The sequence below is a fragment of the Nelusetta ayraudi genome, unplaced genomic scaffold (genome assembly GCF_046127955.1).
Source record: "Nelusetta ayraudi isolate G7.1 ecotype Tasmania unplaced genomic scaffold, CSIRO-AGI_Nayr_v1 ptg000060l, whole genome shotgun sequence".
NCBI classification, from domain to species: Eukaryota; Metazoa; Chordata; class Actinopteri; order Tetraodontiformes; family Monacanthidae; genus Nelusetta; species Nelusetta ayraudi.
The window spans coordinates 2,032,008-2,050,919 of record NW_027466110.1 but is presented as its reverse complement, the minus strand read 5'-3'; the positions used below and the strand labels follow the sequence as shown (position 1 = coordinate 2,050,919).

The following is an 18,912-nucleotide window of genomic DNA, read 5'->3' as shown; positions in this document are numbered from 1 at the left end:
GTTATTCATCGGCGCGTGTGATCACCACTGGAATGTTAACTAGCACCTTGGACTCTGGTCTAACAGAGGAGGAGGAGGAGGAGGAGGAGGAGGAGGAGGGTCACGGTGCTTGTCGAGTGTCCCCCCTTCATCCCGCCAACCTTTTCTTTCTTTTCGCCTTCTAGTATCTCGCACGCTTTAGTGGGGATGTGCGGAAATTGATGTTGCACTCTCCCCAACCAACGCGTGCGTGCGCGCGTGCGCGCGTGTACGTGTTAATATTCTGCCCCGAGGCCCCCTGAGAGAGGATAGCAGCGTCGGTTGGGGAGCAGCTGTGTGTGTGTGTGTGTGTGTGTGTGTGTGTGTGTGTGTGTGTGTGTGTGTGTGTGAGAGAGAGAGAGAGAGAGAGTGGAGGAGAGTGCGTGGGTTTTATAGATAGAGCAGAGAAGTGTATGTTTGTGTTTGTCTGTGTGTGTGTGTGTGTGTGTGTGTGTGTGTCCGTCCTTAATCAGGAGACACAAAGAAGGTGTTCTGCATACGTGCAAAGGGGAAAAGTGTGTGTTTGTGTGTGTGTGCGCGCGTGTGCACGCGACAGGCTCTCTACCTTATGCTACATGCAGGTCAGGAGCCCTGCAGTGTACTCAGGGTTTAATTAAGCGTGTGACGTGACTCCCCCCCCCCCCCCGCCTCCCCCCTTCCACCCCCTCCCTCACCCAAACTCGCCATCGCCAACCTGGTCCTGTGGTCTGTGGAACAGTGTGTAGTGAGGATGTGACATATGTCGCTGGCTCTCTTTGTAGCGCACGTACACACACACACACACACACACACACACACACACACACACACACACACACACACACACACACACATACCCCTTCCTGTGCGAGACAGCAGCCCTGACACCGAGTTAAGCTGAGCGGACAACATCTCGTTGGCCCTATCCGTCGCCCTCGTGTCTATTTTTAACGTGAACAGCAGCTACGTGGCACAACCTATTCCACCGCTGATGTGACGCTCCAATCTGCCCCGTCCTCACGTGTGTGTCTGCGTGTGTGTGTGCGCGGGGCGTTTGAGTTATTTATTTATATTTGTACGCCGCCATCAGCCTAACGGACTCTAATGAAATGCTCTCCCTCGCTCGCCCCCTTCCTTTCTCTCTCTCTGCCTCTCTTCCAGGAGGCGCTCTGGTCTCGTTATGGGGGTGACCGGAAGGAGAGAGTGACAGAGGAACAGTGATGCTACTGTTTACATAACAAGAGGACGCACACATACACACACACACCACACACACACACACACACACACACGCACGCACGCTCGCACGCATGCAAACACACATACCGATGCCGGAATCTCAAGTCGGGGCCGCACACTTCTTGCTCAAACACTTGCGCGCGCACACACACACGTATTGAAGGGACTCTCAGACTGAGTCACCACGGACTCACAGGCACAGAATTACTGACTCACACTCAGGACTGTGCACGCAAACACACAGACACACACACACACACACACACACACACACAGGAGAGCGCGTACGCGAGAGGCGGAGGCTGATGGCGATAGCCAGGACTCTGTGTTGCGCTTGCAATGGGCCGAGCTGAGCAGCAGCAGCAGCAGCAGCAGCAGCAGCAGCGTGTGAGCATCGGATACCTCTGAAGGGTCAACGCAGCCGTAGCCTTCGCCATCCTACCCTCCCCTCCCCTCCACCTCCCCCCGCCTCCGCAGTCCCTTCCGCCTCGCCTCCCATCTTCTTGCCCCGAAAACGCACGACCATGTGGGAGCTGAGGCCCGGGGGGACGGCCCCTCCCCTCCCTCCCCTCCCGTCCACGCCGCTGCTTCTCCTCCTCCCCCTGCTGGCGTCGTACTCCAGCCCCTCGTCGGCGCAGCAGACCGTGCCCGTCATCTCCACGGCGCAGGGCCGCATCCGCGGCATCCTGACCCCGCTGCCCTCGGACCTGCTGGGGCCCGTCGTGCAGTACCTGGGAGTGCCGTACGCCAGGCCGCCGACCGGCGACCGCCGCTTCCAGCCCCCCGAGCCCCCGCTGCCCTGGCCCGGAATACGGAACGTGACACAGTTTGCGCCCGTGTGCCCGCAGTCGCTGGACGAGAGGAGCATTCTGGGAGACATGATGCCCTCTTGGCTCACGGCCAACCTGGACATAGCGGCGACGTACCTCACCCACCAGAGTGAGGACTGCCTCTACCTCAACATCTACGTGCCCACAGAGGAAGGTGAGTGAACCCTGAGGGGCGGTCTCTCACTGGGGAGGGAGGGGGCGCTGTTTTACTTTCAATTGGCCCCAAAACGACAGAAATTTACTGCTGCCATACTCAGAATCATGTTCAGAATTAGAATTATGTTAAAGTTTCATGTTTTTTATGTGAACATTTTCACATTTGATATGAAACTATCACGTTAATATGTTGAAGTTTCCTGTTTTTTTCGACATCGTTTTTTTTTTTTGTTTTGTGTTATTACACGATGACAAATTGAAACTAGACAAAACCAGGTACAGGCAAGGCGCTGTGGCTCGCTTCCACTTATTGATTAAACCGTGCTTGGTTTGAGAGCTGGTGAGATTCTGAACTCTTGAGCACCATCAATGATGTTAACATCGTTGAAATGCAGGGGGGTTGTACTGTAGGAAGAATTAATCCAACCCTAATAAGGTTGCAACTTTCCTCATTGATCAACTGGATTGATCAAACGCTTGAAAAGCTTTTGCTTCTCTCATTTCCTTTCGTTTTTAATTACGTGAAAATTATCTCGTAAAAAACGTGAAACTTTCACAAAATAGCATGACCGTTTTATCTAAAACTATGAAACTTTTACACAATTTCGTGGTATTGAGCCTCTTTTTTTTTTAGTAGAGAGTGCCTTCCAACCAATCAACCGACCAAACAAAACCTGCTCCTCGCTCCAGCACGCCGCTGGTGGAATCAACACTTAGTATGCAGACACCTGCGTCAGTGGCCGGTGGGGTTACGCCTCGGCTTGTGCGAGAAAGTGGGAATGACACGGGCTCACTCATGCATACATATTGGACGCCCCCCTTTGCATGCGCACGTGGCAATATTGGCGAGCCTGAACGCACCCTCAATTTATATCCAGCGGCCTGAGAAATGAAGGCTGGGAGATACGCGGCGCAGCGGAGGCGGCAGACTTCCTCCTCTGCCTCCTCATCCTCCTACTCCTCCTCCGACTTCTTCTGCCCCGTGATTCTGAGGCCCCTTGCGTGGTGACGGGAGGCCGAGATACATACTAATGGACGGGATGGGGGCGGTCGGCAGAGCGCACGTGTGTGAGCACATGCGAGCGCACAGCGCACAATGGCAGGCTAGTGGGAGGGCGAGCTGCATGAGTGGATAAACATAGATGCTAAAGATGATGATTTTCATCTATCTATCTATCTATCTATCTATCTATCTATCTATCTATCTATCTACATATCTATCTATCTATCTATCTATCTATTTATCTATCTATCTACCTATCTATCTACATATCTATCTATCTATCTATCTATCTATCTATCTATCTGACTATCTGACTAATCACTCTGCGTCTCTTGTCCTCTCCCGCAGACATCCACGAGGAGGGAGGGCCGCGGCCGGTAATGGTCTACGTCCACGGGGGCTCGTACACAGAAGGCACGGGCAACATGATGGATGGCAGCGTGCTCGCCAGCTACGGCAACGTCATTGTCATAACCCTCAACTATCGTCTCGGAGTGCTGGGTAAAAACAACAACATATAAATATACACATATCTCCGGTGCAATCTGTGCAGTTTGCTCAACGTGGTAATGAGCTTGTGTGCGCTTGTTGCATGGGGGGCATCATGGGTATTGCTGCAATGCAGATGCTCATAGCTCGGCGAAACCCGTGAGCGCAGCTGATGGATGCGCGTCTTTAAAAAAAGCGAGTCGTAGCGAGACAGAAACCAAATTTGAAACGACTTGCGGAGATTTAGCGTCTCGCCGCCGACGTCGTCCCGCGAGTGAGGAACAGCAATTACTGCCAAAGGTGCTCTGGGCAATCCCATAATATCACAGCACCGCCGCAAACGTGCGGTTTTGTGATCTTCCCCCGACGTTGGCAAGGCATGGGCGGACGGGGGAATGCGTTGCACAAAAGAGGGAAATAATAATTAGATCTCTTGCAAACAGCTGAGGAGGCAAAGAGGAGTCGGTTTAGAGGGAAAACAGCATCTTTCTTTCTTTTGCTTTGTATTAAATCTTGTTTTGTAAGGTGGTGCAGTCTCTGTTGGCATGTTCTCCCGCTGTCGGCGTGGGTTCATCTCCTGGTGCTCTGGCTTCCTCCCACAGTTCACAGACACGCACGCTAGGCTAGCTGGCGCGTCCAGGATGGTTGTTGTAGCCCTGCGATGAACTGGTGTCTTGTCCAGATTGAAACCCCGCCTTCTCCGCACGACAGCTGCGATTGGCTGCAGCGTCGCTACAACCCTGAGTGCAGGATAAGCGGTGGCGGGTCATGAACGGATGGATGTTTGCATGTCATGTATCTCCTGTTGTGTTGCTTCTTGAGGCCTTTTTGTTCCCGTGTGGGTGGCTTGGCAGATTTCTTTGGGCGTTGTTCGTCTCTTCGCAGAGAAGAGAACTCAAATGCTGTGTTTTTCCAAAGCCCTTTTCCACATTTGCATTTTGCCCACATCCGTGTGCCACTTTACCAGGCTATAAAATGTGACAACATTTTTGTTTGAGTGAAACATGCTCAGGAAGGGTGTCCCCTGTGGGAATAAACCCCCCTGAAGCCAATTTGTTCCACCACTAGCATCGACTCAAATCTGATCCCCCCCCAAACCCCCCCCCCCCCCCGCACCCCCTCCATGACTCCCTGACTCACTGCTCTCTCTCTGCGCAGGGACAATCTGATTCACTTTGCTCCCCTCTAATTTTAGACGACTATACGCTCAGGGGCCCGGAATAAGGGAATATACTATCGCGGCTGCACTTATTAACGGCATTTGCCATTTATGACAAAGCCTGAGCTGGCTGGCGCGAGGGGTTAAAGGCCGCTGCGTGCTCCGGTTCACGTGGTTTTGCCGAGACGCACCGAAGGCCATCGGTGTTGTGCAACTTTGTCCGCAAAAACCTGCGCCTGCGTTTAACCCGCGTGCGCACAAAGTCAGGCGGGAAGACGTGCCTGAGCTGAATCACGTTCCATACTTCCGATACTGCGGCCCTGCTCCCAGGAGGGGCTGCCCAATGTTTAATAATTCATAGCCTGAAATTAATTTAAATATGCCAGCAGGCTAATAAAACATAAAGTCATTTTTAATGAGATATGTGGTTTTGGCCTGCGCTGCATCAGCGTTGCTTTAATTTGCCTTATACTGGAGAGTGAAGTGAATGTATTTACGTGGTTAAGGGGAGGTTATTATTTTGTTTTATTTTTTTAATGAAAGGTGTTTAATTTAGTGGGCAAAGGATGGAGCAACTCATAATACTTAATTAAATACAGTTTGGCATTTTTTTCTTGCAAATTTGTTTTCGCTCATTTTGTTGGTGCCTCGTTCATTAAAAAAAAAATGCCTGTGCCATATTTTCTCTTTGCGCCGATTGAACACTCGTCGGCTTCCATTCGGAGGTGTGAAACGTTGCTGATGGTCGAGTCTCTCCGAGGTCATCGGCTGTTGAGAAGCAGCCCGACTGACCTTCCCGCCTTTATTTATGGATGTCGTGACAGCCAGAGTGAACCCTTTGCCATCGAGCTCTTAATTAACCAGAATGTTTAGGTGAAAATGACGAGTCATTGGAAAACCCCATTAAAAGGTCAAATCATGAAGCCACACACACACCAGAAAAGGTTTTTATTCAGAACCCACGCGGGCCTGCTTCCACTTACCTCCCCGTTTTTTAGTCTGAAAGTGCTTTCAAGATTCTCAGGATATTGATTTTATGGCTTGGCATGAATCCGCGTTCGCTAAAAACAACCACTTTATTCTGACCTTGAGGATGAATCTGTTAGTTGCATCTGCAGTCACCAAAAGAAGCCTCCACTCTTACTTTTTTTTTTGTTCTGGTCTCCATCATCTGTTTTCATGTCGTCTCCGACTCCATCATCAGCACCATCGTCTTCATCCGTCATCTTGTGTCACGCCATCTTCCCATCTTCCCATCCTCCTCGTCCTCCTCGTCCTCCACAACCACCACCTCCACTACCTCGTTCTCATCGTGAAGTGGGATGCAGGTGAGCCCTTGAATGCGGATTAGCCTGCCGTCTGCCGACAACTCGTGAATGTTTGAGTGTAAATGACACGTCGTTAGCTTTTAGCAATCAGCAAAATCTGGCTCGGAAATGGTGGAATTTATAAAGGATATTGATGAAACTAACAATTTTTTTGCTATATGATATTATTCCTGTACTTTTCCTTCCCTTGCTAATATTGCTCATATGCTGATATTGAAAGTGTGGGCTTCATATAAAATTAGCTGGTGCCGTAATGAGATGCTGTGGTGTTGTGAGCCATTAGCCTTTGTATTCACTTAACGTCAGCAGTAAAGGGACTGAGGGATGCATTTGTAACCGCATACGTGTGCAGGTTAGTGTGTGTGCGTGTGTGTGTGTGTGTGTGTGTGTGTGTGTGTCTAATAGAGTTGAAGTGACATGAATATGGATGTCCCTTGCTGATTTGATCCCATTTTCAAGGAATCGTAGGGGAGGGACACCGATTTTAATTATTTTCCTCTTTAAATGATGATAAATAAGGCGTGCATACATAATTGGGTATTATAACGGCGATGACATGATGCGTGGATGACTGAGCAACGGCCCTCCTTTTGTCCCTCACCGCGTTAAGTCCTTGCACACGAGGAGATTAGGAGCTGCTGTTTTCAAACGCCGAGCGTGAAAAACTCTCTTTAATCATCTCATTATTTTAACATTGTTTGCCCGGTTTTCCCCTAGGAGCTTTCCCCCCCCCCATCTTCTTCTTCTTCGTCTTCCTCGTTGCTTGCCACTGTTTGTAACGGCACCTCTCCCTGGCTACAGGCTTTCTCAGCACAGGTGACCAGGCAGCTAAAGGGAACTACGGCCTTCTGGACCAGATCCAGGCTCTCCGCTGGGTGAAGGAGAACATCGCGGCCTTCGGCGGAGACCCCAACAGGGTCACGGTTTTCGGATCGGGAGCCGGGGCCTCCTGCGTCAGCTTGCTCACTTTGTCTCACTACTCTGAAGGTACACGGCCGTCGAGGGGGGGCGGGGGGAGGGAGCGAGTCTCCACTTTATTCAACTGAATGCGCTTTGCTGCAGAGCGCGACTCAAAGTGTAGCAATCGGGCAGTTACAATTTAAGTGCCCGTGTAACGCTGACTTTAAGTTGCAAACTTCCCCGGGTCTCTAGATAACGCTTGTGTAAATGCCTGAATAAGGCTAATGAATAATGCAGCCTGCCCGTGCATCATATACGCTACGTAAGAGAAGATGCTGCTTTTTTCCTCGAATTTTTACCCCTGTCCTTTTCAAAAGCTCTAACCGTGACTCCTCATCCCTTCAAATAATGCATGTCTGTGCTTTCCACGTACAACCCGCGAGCGTTTGTGTGTTTATGCGTTGCCGTTTGCATCCATAAATCCATGCATTTATGCGCCCCGGCCACGTGTGTGCGCGCGCCAAACCGCACGTCATTCCGCTTACACGTGTGTGTGTGTGTGTGTGTGTGTGTGTGTGCGTTGTTGTCGTGTCCCAGACCTGTTCCACAGAGCCATCGTCCAGAGCGGCAGCGCCCTGGCCAGCTGGGCGGTCAACTACCAGCCCAGCAAGTACGCGCGGCAGCTGGGGGAGAGGGTGGGCTGCGGCATCGACGACAGCACCCAGCTGGTGGCCTGCCTCCAGGGCAGGAGCTACCGCGAGCTGGTGGAGCAGAACATCACCCCGGCCAAGTACCACACGGCGTTCGCGCCGGTGATCGACGGCGACGTCATTCCCGACGACCCCCAGATCCTGATGGAGCAGGGCGAGTTCCTCAACTACGACGTGATGCTGGGCGTCAACCAGGGCGAGGGCGTGAAGTTCGTGGAGGGCATCGTGGACTCGGAGGACGGCGTCACGGCCGAGGACTTTGACTTTGCCGTGTCGGACTTTGTGGACAGTTTGTACGGATACCCCGAGGGCCGCGACACGCTGAGGGAAAGCATCAGGTGGGTGTGCGAGGTCTTCCCTGCTCTGAAAAATAACAACAACACTATGGGACATAAGGGAAGGATAGTGCGACCTGTTGAGGCTGCTCAGAGCTGCCTTTAGAGCAGTGGTCCCCAACCTTTTTAGCACCACGGCCCGGTTTAATGTGAGACAATATTTTCACGGACCGGCATGAACGCGCAATCGTTGACGGGGCTGGAGGGTGTGTGTGTGGTGGTGGGGGTGGGGGGAGGGGGGGTGGAGGAGACAGCGATCGACGCTCATGTTGCTCGCTAGCTTGCCAGCTTCTGGGTTTAATCTCGCGGTAACGTATCAGGTGACCGAGACAAGCGCCTTGACATGCGTCAAGAGTTGAGCGTTAGACGGACGTAACGGAGAGAATCCGGTAATTTTTCAAAATAAAATTGTTCACTCAGATAATGAATGAAACGTGATTAATTTAACCGCAGTTAATTACTCTTTCGGTGCTGCCTGGTATCAAATGACCCACAGACCGGCTCCGGTCCGCGGCCCGGTGGTTGGGGACCACTGCTTTAGAGGACAGTTAGCTTAGCTTTGCATTAAATCGCCTAAACCTTGGAGGAAACCAGCCTGGTCACTGGAGCTTGTTAATTATCAGGATAAATGAAACAATATGAAGTGCAGATTTGCTTATTTCTACTTGTTGACCAGGGAAGATTGCGGCTTTGCTCTAACAGTGGCAACTCACTGACTTAGCACTGCTCAAAGGACCAGGAAGATTTATTTGTAGTTAGTGATAGTGATATATAAAGCTGAATGTTTCGGGGAAAATAAATAAATAAATAAATAAATTAATAAATATCAAAAATTCAAATTCATGCCACCCACTGACTGACTCGCCGTTTGTACGCGTGTCCGCTCCAGGTTCATGTACACCGACTGGGCCGACCGGGACAACGCCGAAACCAGGAGGAAGACCCTGGTGGCTCTCTTCACAGACCACCAGTGGGTGGCGCCAGCCGTCGCCACGGCGGACCTGCACGCTCAATACGGATCTCCCACCTACTTTTACTCCTTTTACCACCACTGCCAGAGTGACGCCACGCCGCCCTGGGCTGACTCCGCCCACGGTGATGAGGTAACCGGATGTTGTTTTTTTTTCACTGGTTGCACTTGGCGTTTTTTTCATATGGTGTAGTTACGTGTTTTATGTGAATTTTTCTCTATATTAGGATACTGCAGCAATGCTTTCTGCTACTGCTATGCTTCCATACTGTTCCTTTTCACATGCAGCTATATGAGCTTAAGCCCCTCAAACCAAATGTGTGCCCATGCATTTGATGTGATTTAAAATGACGCACAATCAAATTAAATACATACTAATTTTATAATCAGAGTTAAAGTCCACAGCATTTCTACATTAATGCATTTATAGTTCTCTTGGTTTAGCTTTGGTTCACTTACTCTGTGCATGTATGTGTGTGTCTCTGTGTGTGTGTGTGTGCGCGTGTGTAGGTGCCCTATGTGTTTGGCGTCCCCATGGTCGGACCCACTGATCTATTCAACTGTAACTTCTCAAAGAACGACGTGATGCTGAGCGCTGTGGTCATGACTTACTGGACCAACTTTGCCAAGACAGGGTGAGTCGTTCAGTTCACGCTTACATGTTGCTTTTGATTTGTTTCTTTGTGTGCGTGTGTGTGTGTGTGTGTGTGTGTGTGTGTGTGTGTGTGTGTGGAAAAAAAAATAATCACATATTCTAAAAAACAAAGCACAATTCTCCCTTTTTTGACCTTCCCAGAAATGCTTTTTTAATTTCTGCTAAAAACCCATATATAGTTTAATAGTCCCTGCGAGCAGAAAATGGGTGTGGATAGTGAATGAGAGCCAGGTCATTTAATCACATTTTACATTTAAGAAAAAAAAAAAGAAAAAAAAAGCTCAGCATGCAGGAGGAAATCATTTCATCCTTTTGAATTACACTTTCCGCAGAGAGACGTGCTTTTGGCAACGGAGCATGTTTTTTCTTTCTCTCTCTCTCTCTCTCGCTCTCTCTCTCTCTCTCTCTCTCCTCTCGCTGGAATGGCTCACTCCCTTTTTTTTTTTTTTGCAGGAGCAAATCACCTCCGGGCTTGAAATTAGACAGCCAAGACTCAAGTGTGCGCTGTCATCAAGACAAACAGCGAGCGCTTGATAAGTTTTCTTTGCGTTTAATTCTCGGGACTGATTGATGGTAACTGTGGAGTATAATTGCTCGGTCGTGTTTACACAGACGGAGAGGACAAAGAAAGCGAACGGCGGCGCGACGGCTTTCTTAATAATTTGACGATGACGTCAGTTCCGTCAGTGTGTTACGAGGAAAAAGAGAATGAAACGAAGCTCGCGCGTCGTCTCACTTATTTTGTTTGCTAAATGCAATATGGGAGGGAAAAAGACAAGGCATCAGTGAGACTGAGGAGTCGGAGGATTCGCCTCAATGCACCAACGTTTTCCATCAGGAAAAGATGGATGTTGGCAGACCGGAGGGTAGAGAAAAAAAAAAAAAAACCCCGGCTAGGTTTCACTCGGGAAGTCTGAAGCGATTCCCGCTGACATTTTATGAGTTATTTTCTAAAATTCTGGACTTTTATAGCAACAGAAATAATGAGCCCATACATAAAGGATGAGGTGTTATTATGCATTTTTCCTCCACGATGTTGCTGAGGCAGAAAGTGCTTCAGATACAATCATGAAAGCAGCAGCAGCAGCAGCAGCAGCAGCAGCAGCAGCAGCAGCAGCACTGGTGGCGGTGGGCACTAATTTTGGCAGAGGGTGCACTCAGCCCGTCTCTCTGTCATGAAGCCGTAAAGCCATCATGCCTTTCTGTATTTTCGGGACTTTGGCTGAAAAGTTACACAAAGACTTCCCTTCGAAAAAAGGAGCACGAGAGAAACCTGAGGTGGTGTTCTAAAAACAGAAAGGAAGAAGAAGAAGAAACACTCCCCCCTCACCCCCCCACACACACACACACCAACCCAAAACAAATGCACTTTGCCTTCAGCATCCTCATAATATCGCCTCAGACCGACGCAAGTGCACCGACAAACAAAGGGCTTTTTCCGCTCGCTCGGTTAACACAGCGCTCCAGCAGCTTCGCGCACATCCCGATGATTAAAAATATCTGACTTAAAATAAGACAACGGAGAGTTGATAGAAACGCACCACATTTCGCAGGAAAAAAAAACCATGGGGGGGAGAAAAAAAAAAAACAAACCCTCTGGCACTCCTCACGGGCGCTTTTTATCTGCCCACTTTGACATTTTATACGAGATAAAAGTAATTTGTGGAGGATGGACTTTTTCCCCCCCCCCCGCACGGCTCCGAGAGAGTAATTACCAGTAATTAATTCAACGGAGCCTCTCACCGGTGGGAATTCTCCCTTTCCTCACCCCCCTCCCCCGATTTACACAGCGGTCCTGCGGTCCAGAGACCTTGATCTAAATCACAAGCAGGACCTCGCGCATCGTAGGCGTACGAGCTGAAGAATCGCTGCGGCGGCTTCAGGGATCACCGGGGGACTTTTTTTTTTTCTTTTTTTTTTTTTCTTTCCCCCTTTTTCTTCGTCTGAAGGGGAGCTCGGTTGGCTCGAACCCCACGGAGTCTCAGAGCTTCTGCTGCTGATGGAGCTGCCAGCGCCTCCGAGATCTCCAGCTGTAGGTCTCCACGCTGGCTGCCTCCGCGTGCTGTTTTACAGGCGGTTGACTGACAAGTGGGCACTTGGTGCGCGGCGTGCGGCGAAAGAGCCGTTACACTGGCGTCGTTGGCGCGTCAAATCAGCGATCAGAGGGCCTGTCTGTCTGTCTGTCAGGCTGCCTGCCTGTCTGTCTGTCTGTCAGCGCGTGACGGATCTTCGCGCGAGGTCGTTAGCATTCGCCGCGCTGCTCTTCAGCCCTCCGACGAGCCTTGTTTCTCTGATGGGCGCTAATGTGAGCGTGCCGCTTAAATCTGTGCATTCATCAGAATTTGATGGGAGGGTTTATTTATTTTTTTCTCCCCCCTCCGTCAAACGAAAGCCGTTCCGCGTCAAAAAGGAAAGGCTGAAAAAAAGAGAAATGGATGTCTTTGGCTGCACTGGAAAATCGACCGTGAGACTGCTGCCGAAGCTGTTAGTCAGCGCGAGAGGAAGCCGGGCTGCCTCCGTCTCCAGCCAGAGCAGGGGAAGCAAAGGCAGCAGCTCTGACATTTCGGAAACAGGAGAGCACGAAGAGATGGTGTTTCTCAGTGGACCTGTGAGCAGACCCCGAGTTTTCATCAGCGCAATCCATTTAAGGTTTCTGTTGTTCTCCTTCAGGAATGTCGCTCTCCTGATTGTTCTTCGTGTCCTTTTTTCCGTCAAGTGATTGCGGCTATTTGAAGAAGAAGGGGTTGAAAACTGTCTGAGATGATGAACGACTATTATTTATCGCCTGTCACTCCTGAAAACAGGCCGAAAATAACCGTCGCAACGACGCCCTCCTTCGTGACTCAACGCTCTGTTTTTTTCCCGTCATCCCCAGTGACCCAAATCAGCCGGTTCCCCAGGACACCAAGTTCATCCACACCAAGCCCAACCGCTTCGAGGAGGTGGCCTGGTCCAAGTACACCCCCAAGGAGCAGCTCTACCTCCACATCGGCCTGAAGCCGCGGGTGCGGGACCACTACCGCGCCACCAAGATCTCCTTCTGGCTGCAGCTGGTGCCTCACCTGCACCACGTCAACGAGCTGCTGCAGTCCGTCTCCTCCTTCACGCACAGCCCGTCCCCGCAGGACGACACGCCCTACTCCTACACCAAGCGGCTGACCAAGACCTGGCCGCCCAGCAGCACCCGGCACCCGGGCACGCACGGGGGCACGCCGCCGCCGCCGGAGCCGGCGCTGGGCCAGGGCGGCGAGGAGAGCGGCGTGCGGGTGCAGAGCGAGGACTACTCCACCGAGCTGTCGGTCACCATCGCCGTGGGGGCGTCGCTGCTCTTCCTCAACATCCTGGCCTTCGCCGCGCTGCTCTACAAGAAGGACAAGCGGCGCCTGGAGCATCGCCGGCCGCGCCCGCTCCCTCCCCCGAGGCGTGACATCACGGCGGCGGACGTGGCGGCCCACCTGCAGGGAGAGGGGCTGATGTCGCTGCAGGTGAGTCATGGCATTTTGTTGTATACGACAGTTTGGTTAAATTGTCAAACCGTGTTGTAGAAAAACATGCTGAGGAATGAAGTTCAAATAACAGAGGACATTTGTCAAAAAAAAGAAATCCGAACGAAAAAATTGTATCTACAACGTGTACTGTAAAGTACTCAGTGAATATTAAAAAAAGCAAGTACTCTTACTGTACTCGTTCTGTAAAAAAGTGCCATCGGTATATATATATATTTATATGACCAGATGACCAGATATGAGCAGGTATTTGTTTTCCAACCCATTGAAAAAACACTTCAGATCCCCCAGAAGAAGCCTTATTTAGCCCTGTGTTTGCAGCTTCCTGCTACAAAAAAGATTTGGACCTTCAAAGATGTTCAAAATAAGTGCACAAGAGGCTGGAGCAGACCTGACAAAGAGAGCTATCAGTGCCCTTCATGACATCACCGAGGGCTGACTGTGCAATTTGTCGTACACTTTTGCTGAGCAAGCGGAGCGAGCAAGAAAATAAATTGAAGAATGGACTTTTCGCATCCCCGCAGAGTTCAGTGAGGGCCGGGACGTTTATTGTTGTTAGAAAACACCGGTGAAGTCAATTTGGCAAAAACATTGGACCTTTGACTCGAGAGGGGGGGGGATAAAAACCATGCACCAATTCAAAACGGGCCCATAAAATGTGAAGCGGGCGAGTTTGAACTGTGTGATGGACTGAATGAGAGAGTCCACTTGCTGTTGGACGAGATGCCAGCGGAGCACTTTTGCAGAACACAGCCTGTCATCAGCAGACATTATCAGTGTGTGTGTGTGTGTGTGTGTGCGTGCCAGTTTGTGCGTGGCCCACCTCTCCCGAGTGTGTATTGATGTATATGCGAACTGTGTCGAATTGCCTGAATTGCCTCCAATTGCCTCCCCGATTCATCCGCTGACGACTTGGCCTCTTTTGTGGTGGAATCTCACACACTGAGCACCAAATGTCAGGTCTCGTTTGTGGCTGACAAATCCCGTTAATTGGTAATTGAACTACAGCCGTTTAGCCGAACGGAGCATCTTGTGAGTGGGCTTTAATTTATTCCTGAATGTGACATCACTGATCGGCATGGCAGAGAGCCTTTGCCCTGCAGTATACTCGACATGGAGCGCTGCATTTTTAGATTTAACCCTTTTTTTGGTCAAATAATAAAAAAAAAAAAGGATTTCTATAAAATCAAGGTGTTAAAATGCTTGATTTTATAGACAATCATGAGCGTTAAACAGCTCAGATTGTTTCCAATCTGGACAGTAAACAGGGATTTCATTCTTTTTTTGGTTGTTTGGTACATGACAATCCTGCATTGAACCTTGTTTTCGTCAATAAACCCGTTAGATTCAATGAAACACTTCCCCAACGTTCCTTTCCTCAGGTCTGAGAGACCTCAGGTTTGGTGTGTTGACACCTTGAAGTGACTGGATGTCACCCTGAGAGGCAGCAGCTTGTAGACAGAGTTGGGGGCTTTTCAGTAGAGGGACACGGTGCCTTGATTTTGCACAAAACGTTGCAGTTTTGTCGCCCTCTTGCCTTTCAAACACTCTTTGCTAAGTGGAGGCGCGAGACAAATCCGGTGCATTCAGGAATCATGGCGTTCTTGCTGTTGCAGGTTAGAAAAGGAAATAGATTATTATTTTTTTTTTTTGAAACTTTGCTAGCTTCCAGTTTCCATCGCTGTCTCATATTTTGCATGCCGGAATGAAAAAGAATTTGCGGATTAATCGGGAACGTAACGGAAATGGAGAAACCTTCACTGGTGAAGTTTGGTGATCTCCGCCCGTTCTTGTCGCCGCCCCTCTCCAGGTGAAGCAGCTGGAGTGCGACGCGGCGTCGGCCGACGAGAGGAACAACGCCCTCCACCACCACACCCTGGACACGCTGGACGCCCTGGACGGCCTGGACACGCAGGACATCTACAGCACGCTGGACACTGTGCGCCTCACCTGCCCGCCCGACTACACGCTCACGCTGCGCCGCTCGCCCGACGACGTGCCCCTCATGACCTCCCTGACCCCGGGCTCCCTGCCCGTCACCCCGGGGTCGCACCCCGTCACCCCGGCCACGCCCATGACCCCCATGACGCCCGGGTCGGTGGTGGGCATGCGGATGGGCCACCCGCACCAGGGCTACACGCACCACAGCCCCTACAGCAACACGCACTTGCCGCACACACACATCTCCACGCACACACACTCCACCACGCGCGTATAACCGCCGCGAGATGCGCAGACATACGTAGGGACACACACACACACACACACACACACACACAGACGTGCAGACACACACACACACACACACACACACACACACACACACATACAAACACGAGAGGCGCTGGTGTTGGATGGAACTTAAATACCTCTACTAATTACCCTGCAGGATTGTTCCAGGCGGAGCCACCAGAGGGACACTTTCAGTAACAGGAAGGACAGACAGACAGACAGACAGACAAACAGCTGTGTGCCGTTGCATGACAGGGGACTCGATGACCAAGTGGATCCTGGGAGATGCAGTTCTATGCATCGTTTTGCCGACACGCGCGGACGTCCCGGCGGCCCGCTTTGGATATCCGCTCTCCTTTTTTTTCGTCTTCTTTTTTTTCTTCCCTTTTTCCTCCACCCGAGGACGAAGACGCTGCGGCGGCAGAAAGGGGTCGCTCACGGGTCAGTTTCTATCCGCCTCTGCGTAACCCGCTTCTGCACAACAGAAGCAGGTCTGGGCCCGGGCGGATGGGGAACGCAGGAGCTGGAGCCGATGAAGTACCACACACACACACACACACACACACACACACACACACACACACACACACACATGCACAGAAAAACACACGCGCGCCCAGACACACACACACAGACTGCTGATGTCGACTTGAACAACCTGTGAAATGTGAATGTAGCAAAAAAAAAAAAAAAAAAGAAATTCCCTTTTTGCTCCGTTTTAAAAGATGAGCGGACCCCCCGTCTGCCAAGGAAACTAAGCCGAGGAGAAAATAACGACAACAACAGCGAAAAAAAAAAAGTTTTCCCGCCCGAGACGGACGCGCAAAAACAGGCAGAGAGCGGAAGAGGGGGATTAAAAAGAACAACATTAGCTGGAGGAAAAAGTTGAAAGTCAGATGGTGGGAAAGAGATTAAGATTTCATAGAGGGGGGATTTAACAGCTGTGAGAGCGCGAGCGACGGAGAGCGAGAGAGGGAGAGAGAAAAAGAGAGAGAGATCTGGCGATACGGGAAAAACACAGAAATTGTGCCAAGTGATGGAAAATTGGCTCCAGAAGAAGAGGAAGGGCCCTCTGAAGTGTTGTCAGACTTCCTGAAGAATCACTCTAACCAGCTGCGTGTTTCAACCCTTGTAAATAGGACGGAGAGATACAGATGATATACTATGATTTTATGCATTTACCTGCTCTTGCATTACGAACAAAAAAAAAACAAAAAAAACACGACTTATTTAACCACATTATTGCTTTCATTTCAGATATTACTCTCTTGTTGTATAGATGTCCCGAAGCGAGGCTGGCTGTCCTTCCGTCTCCCTCGCTGTAGTATGTACACAGTACCGTCGCCTCACTGGGCTATATCTGCTATGCACAGTCATCCGGGTGACTCACAACTATGGAAGCATGGAGGCTCTGGATGCTCCATTCGCACCACCTTGTCTTTTTGTTCCACCATCCGACGGTGAGCTGGTACTGTGTAGATATTGCAGCAGTGGTTTGATGATTGAGCACCAGCCAAAAACATACCGTGATCCCCCTCCCTTAACCCCCTCCAACCCTTTAAATGTAGTCTCTTCCCCTTGCTTCCCCTTCTTCTTCTCCTTCTTCTTCTTCTTCTTCTTCTTCTTCTTCTTCTTTGAATCCTTTTGAAAGGCCTTACACTTGATTTCACATGAACCCAAGTTAAGTGAAACTCCACCCACAGAGAAACAGACTTGCGATGAAAAACGTTTCTAAATTGGCCCGGCCTTTATGTTTTGCACCTTACCAGAGGTCCAAGTGTTCCAAGTGTACTGAAGCACCAACTTAAAGATGTTTTACTTCAAGGATTTGTCAGTAGTGCCAATGCCCCTCCTTCTAAACTAACATGTATTGATGCCTCCTTCATTATGATAGCCATAACTCCAATAAAATACACAGAAAGTTGTTTTTTTTTGCCTCAGTGCCAGAATAGTGTCAGGTTGATTGGATTCGCATTTAATTATTTTGGTGGAAGCATTGCTGAAGTTAAAGATGGGTGTGTTTGTCGCCGTTTGTCAGAGTCTTCACCCAAAAAAAAAAAAAAATGCATAAATCATTTCTTTTAATTCATGTTTACCGATCCGCAGTCGTTTTAAATCTCCTGTCGGATCTTTTCTGCACTGAGCTGGAGCATTAATTCAGAGAGGGGCTGATCTTTTAGCGGGTGCTTGAGGGCATGGAGGATTGCGTTTGTGCATCGCAGCATTTATTTTAGCAGTGTGCTGACAATTCATAAAGTCAAAGTGTCGCGGCTGCCGCTAAAAATGACAAATGCTTCCACTTTGTCTGGTTGCAACAGCAACAGTAATCATGACTTGAACCCGCCAACCAACACTTCACTTGATTCTATGAACCAGTCGCTCAAAGTGCCAAAGGCCCCCGAGACTCCTTAGATTAAATATTTGCTCCCCCTGTGATCTTTTCCTTCCCTAAACCTTCCCCACTCGCCCCCCCCCCCCCCCCCCCCCTCCCACCCATGCCTGACCTGTGCCGCTGCTCCGTGCAGCTCCGTTCACAGCCAGGCCTATTTAACCTTCTCTCATCCTATGTAACTTCTTCATCTAAGGATTCAGTTGATTGTCGGGAGGAGGATGCGGCGGGAACTGAAAAGCCTAAGACATACGTGGATGGCAAACGAAGAGCTTTTACAAAAATTATATGAGAATAACATTTAACGGACGTGTCTGATTGACTGATGATTTTTCTTTCCTTTTTTTTTTTCCTTTGGTTTTCTTTTCATATGGTTTGATGACTCAGCGGATGGCTGGATTGTGTCAAGCATAAAACATTTCTGCTGCATTTTTGAAAAATAAAAATATCAGTATTTTACAGTTTACGAGCATTTGGCTGTCAATGTCTTAATTGAAGGAGAGGCGACTGCGATTTGCCCCCTTTGCTTCCTAAACATCACTTTTAGAGCTCACAAAACATACATGAATAGATATATTTTTGCTCATGTTTTCAAGGAATCAAACCTAAATGCAGCTTGCAAATCGCTATACTAAGATAATAATAATAATAAAGCATGCTGTTGTTTTTGTTTTGGTATTTTTTTTTTTCAACATAGCAGTGTCTTCTCTCCAGTGCTTGGCAAAGAAAGGCCACATCCTTCATTTTTGCTCAACGGCACGCGTGTCGCACAATCACACTGGAGGCAACTGCTGCAGCAAAAACAGGAAGATACATTACTGTAAATCACCGTGGAATCAGCGGCCCCTGCCAGCTGGCCAAGGAGACCCTGCGAGACGTGAAAGAACTAAATTGATGGCGGACTTCCAGGCCGGATTGATGGCTCCTCCGCCGTGTCCCCGCTCTAATCCTATTAACTCGATATAAGTGCACTATAATATGATTTACGGCAGGCGACACGTCGGGAAGCATGAC

General features: G+C 49.7%; 1 protein-coding gene across 1 annotated transcript; it reads left to right on the top strand.

The window, feature by feature from the left end:
• Positions 1-1,493: 1,493 nt before the first annotated feature.
• LOC142897571 (neuroligin-4, X-linked-like) lies at positions 1,494-18,370 on the top strand. The gene is made up of 8 exons (XM_076040004.1): positions 1,494-2,220; positions 3,574-3,726; positions 7,003-7,188; positions 7,699-8,149; positions 9,036-9,249; positions 9,627-9,751; positions 12,647-13,256; positions 15,088-18,370. The coding sequence occupies exons 1-8, from the start codon at positions 1,761-1,763 to the stop codon at positions 15,493-15,495; spliced, it is 2,607 nt and encodes an 868-aa protein (XP_075896119.1). The 5' UTR covers positions 1,494-1,760; the 3' UTR covers positions 15,496-18,370.
• The last annotated feature ends 542 nt before the right edge of the window (positions 18,371-18,912 follow it).

Bases quoted from the DNA above. Each gene is read 5' to 3' on its own strand.
- LOC142897571 (XM_076040004.1), top strand. From the start codon at position 1,761: ATGTGGGAGCTGAGGCCCGGGGGGACGGCCCCTCCCCTCCCTCCCCTC. The intron at 2,221-3,573 runs GTGAGTGAACCC...CCTCTCCCGCAG, and splicing joins CTACGTGCCCACAGAGGAAG to ACATCCACGAGGAGGGAGGG. The intron at 8,150-9,035 runs GTGGGTGTGCGA...TGTCCGCTCCAG, and splicing joins ACGCTGAGGGAAAGCATCAG to GTTCATGTACACCGACTGGG.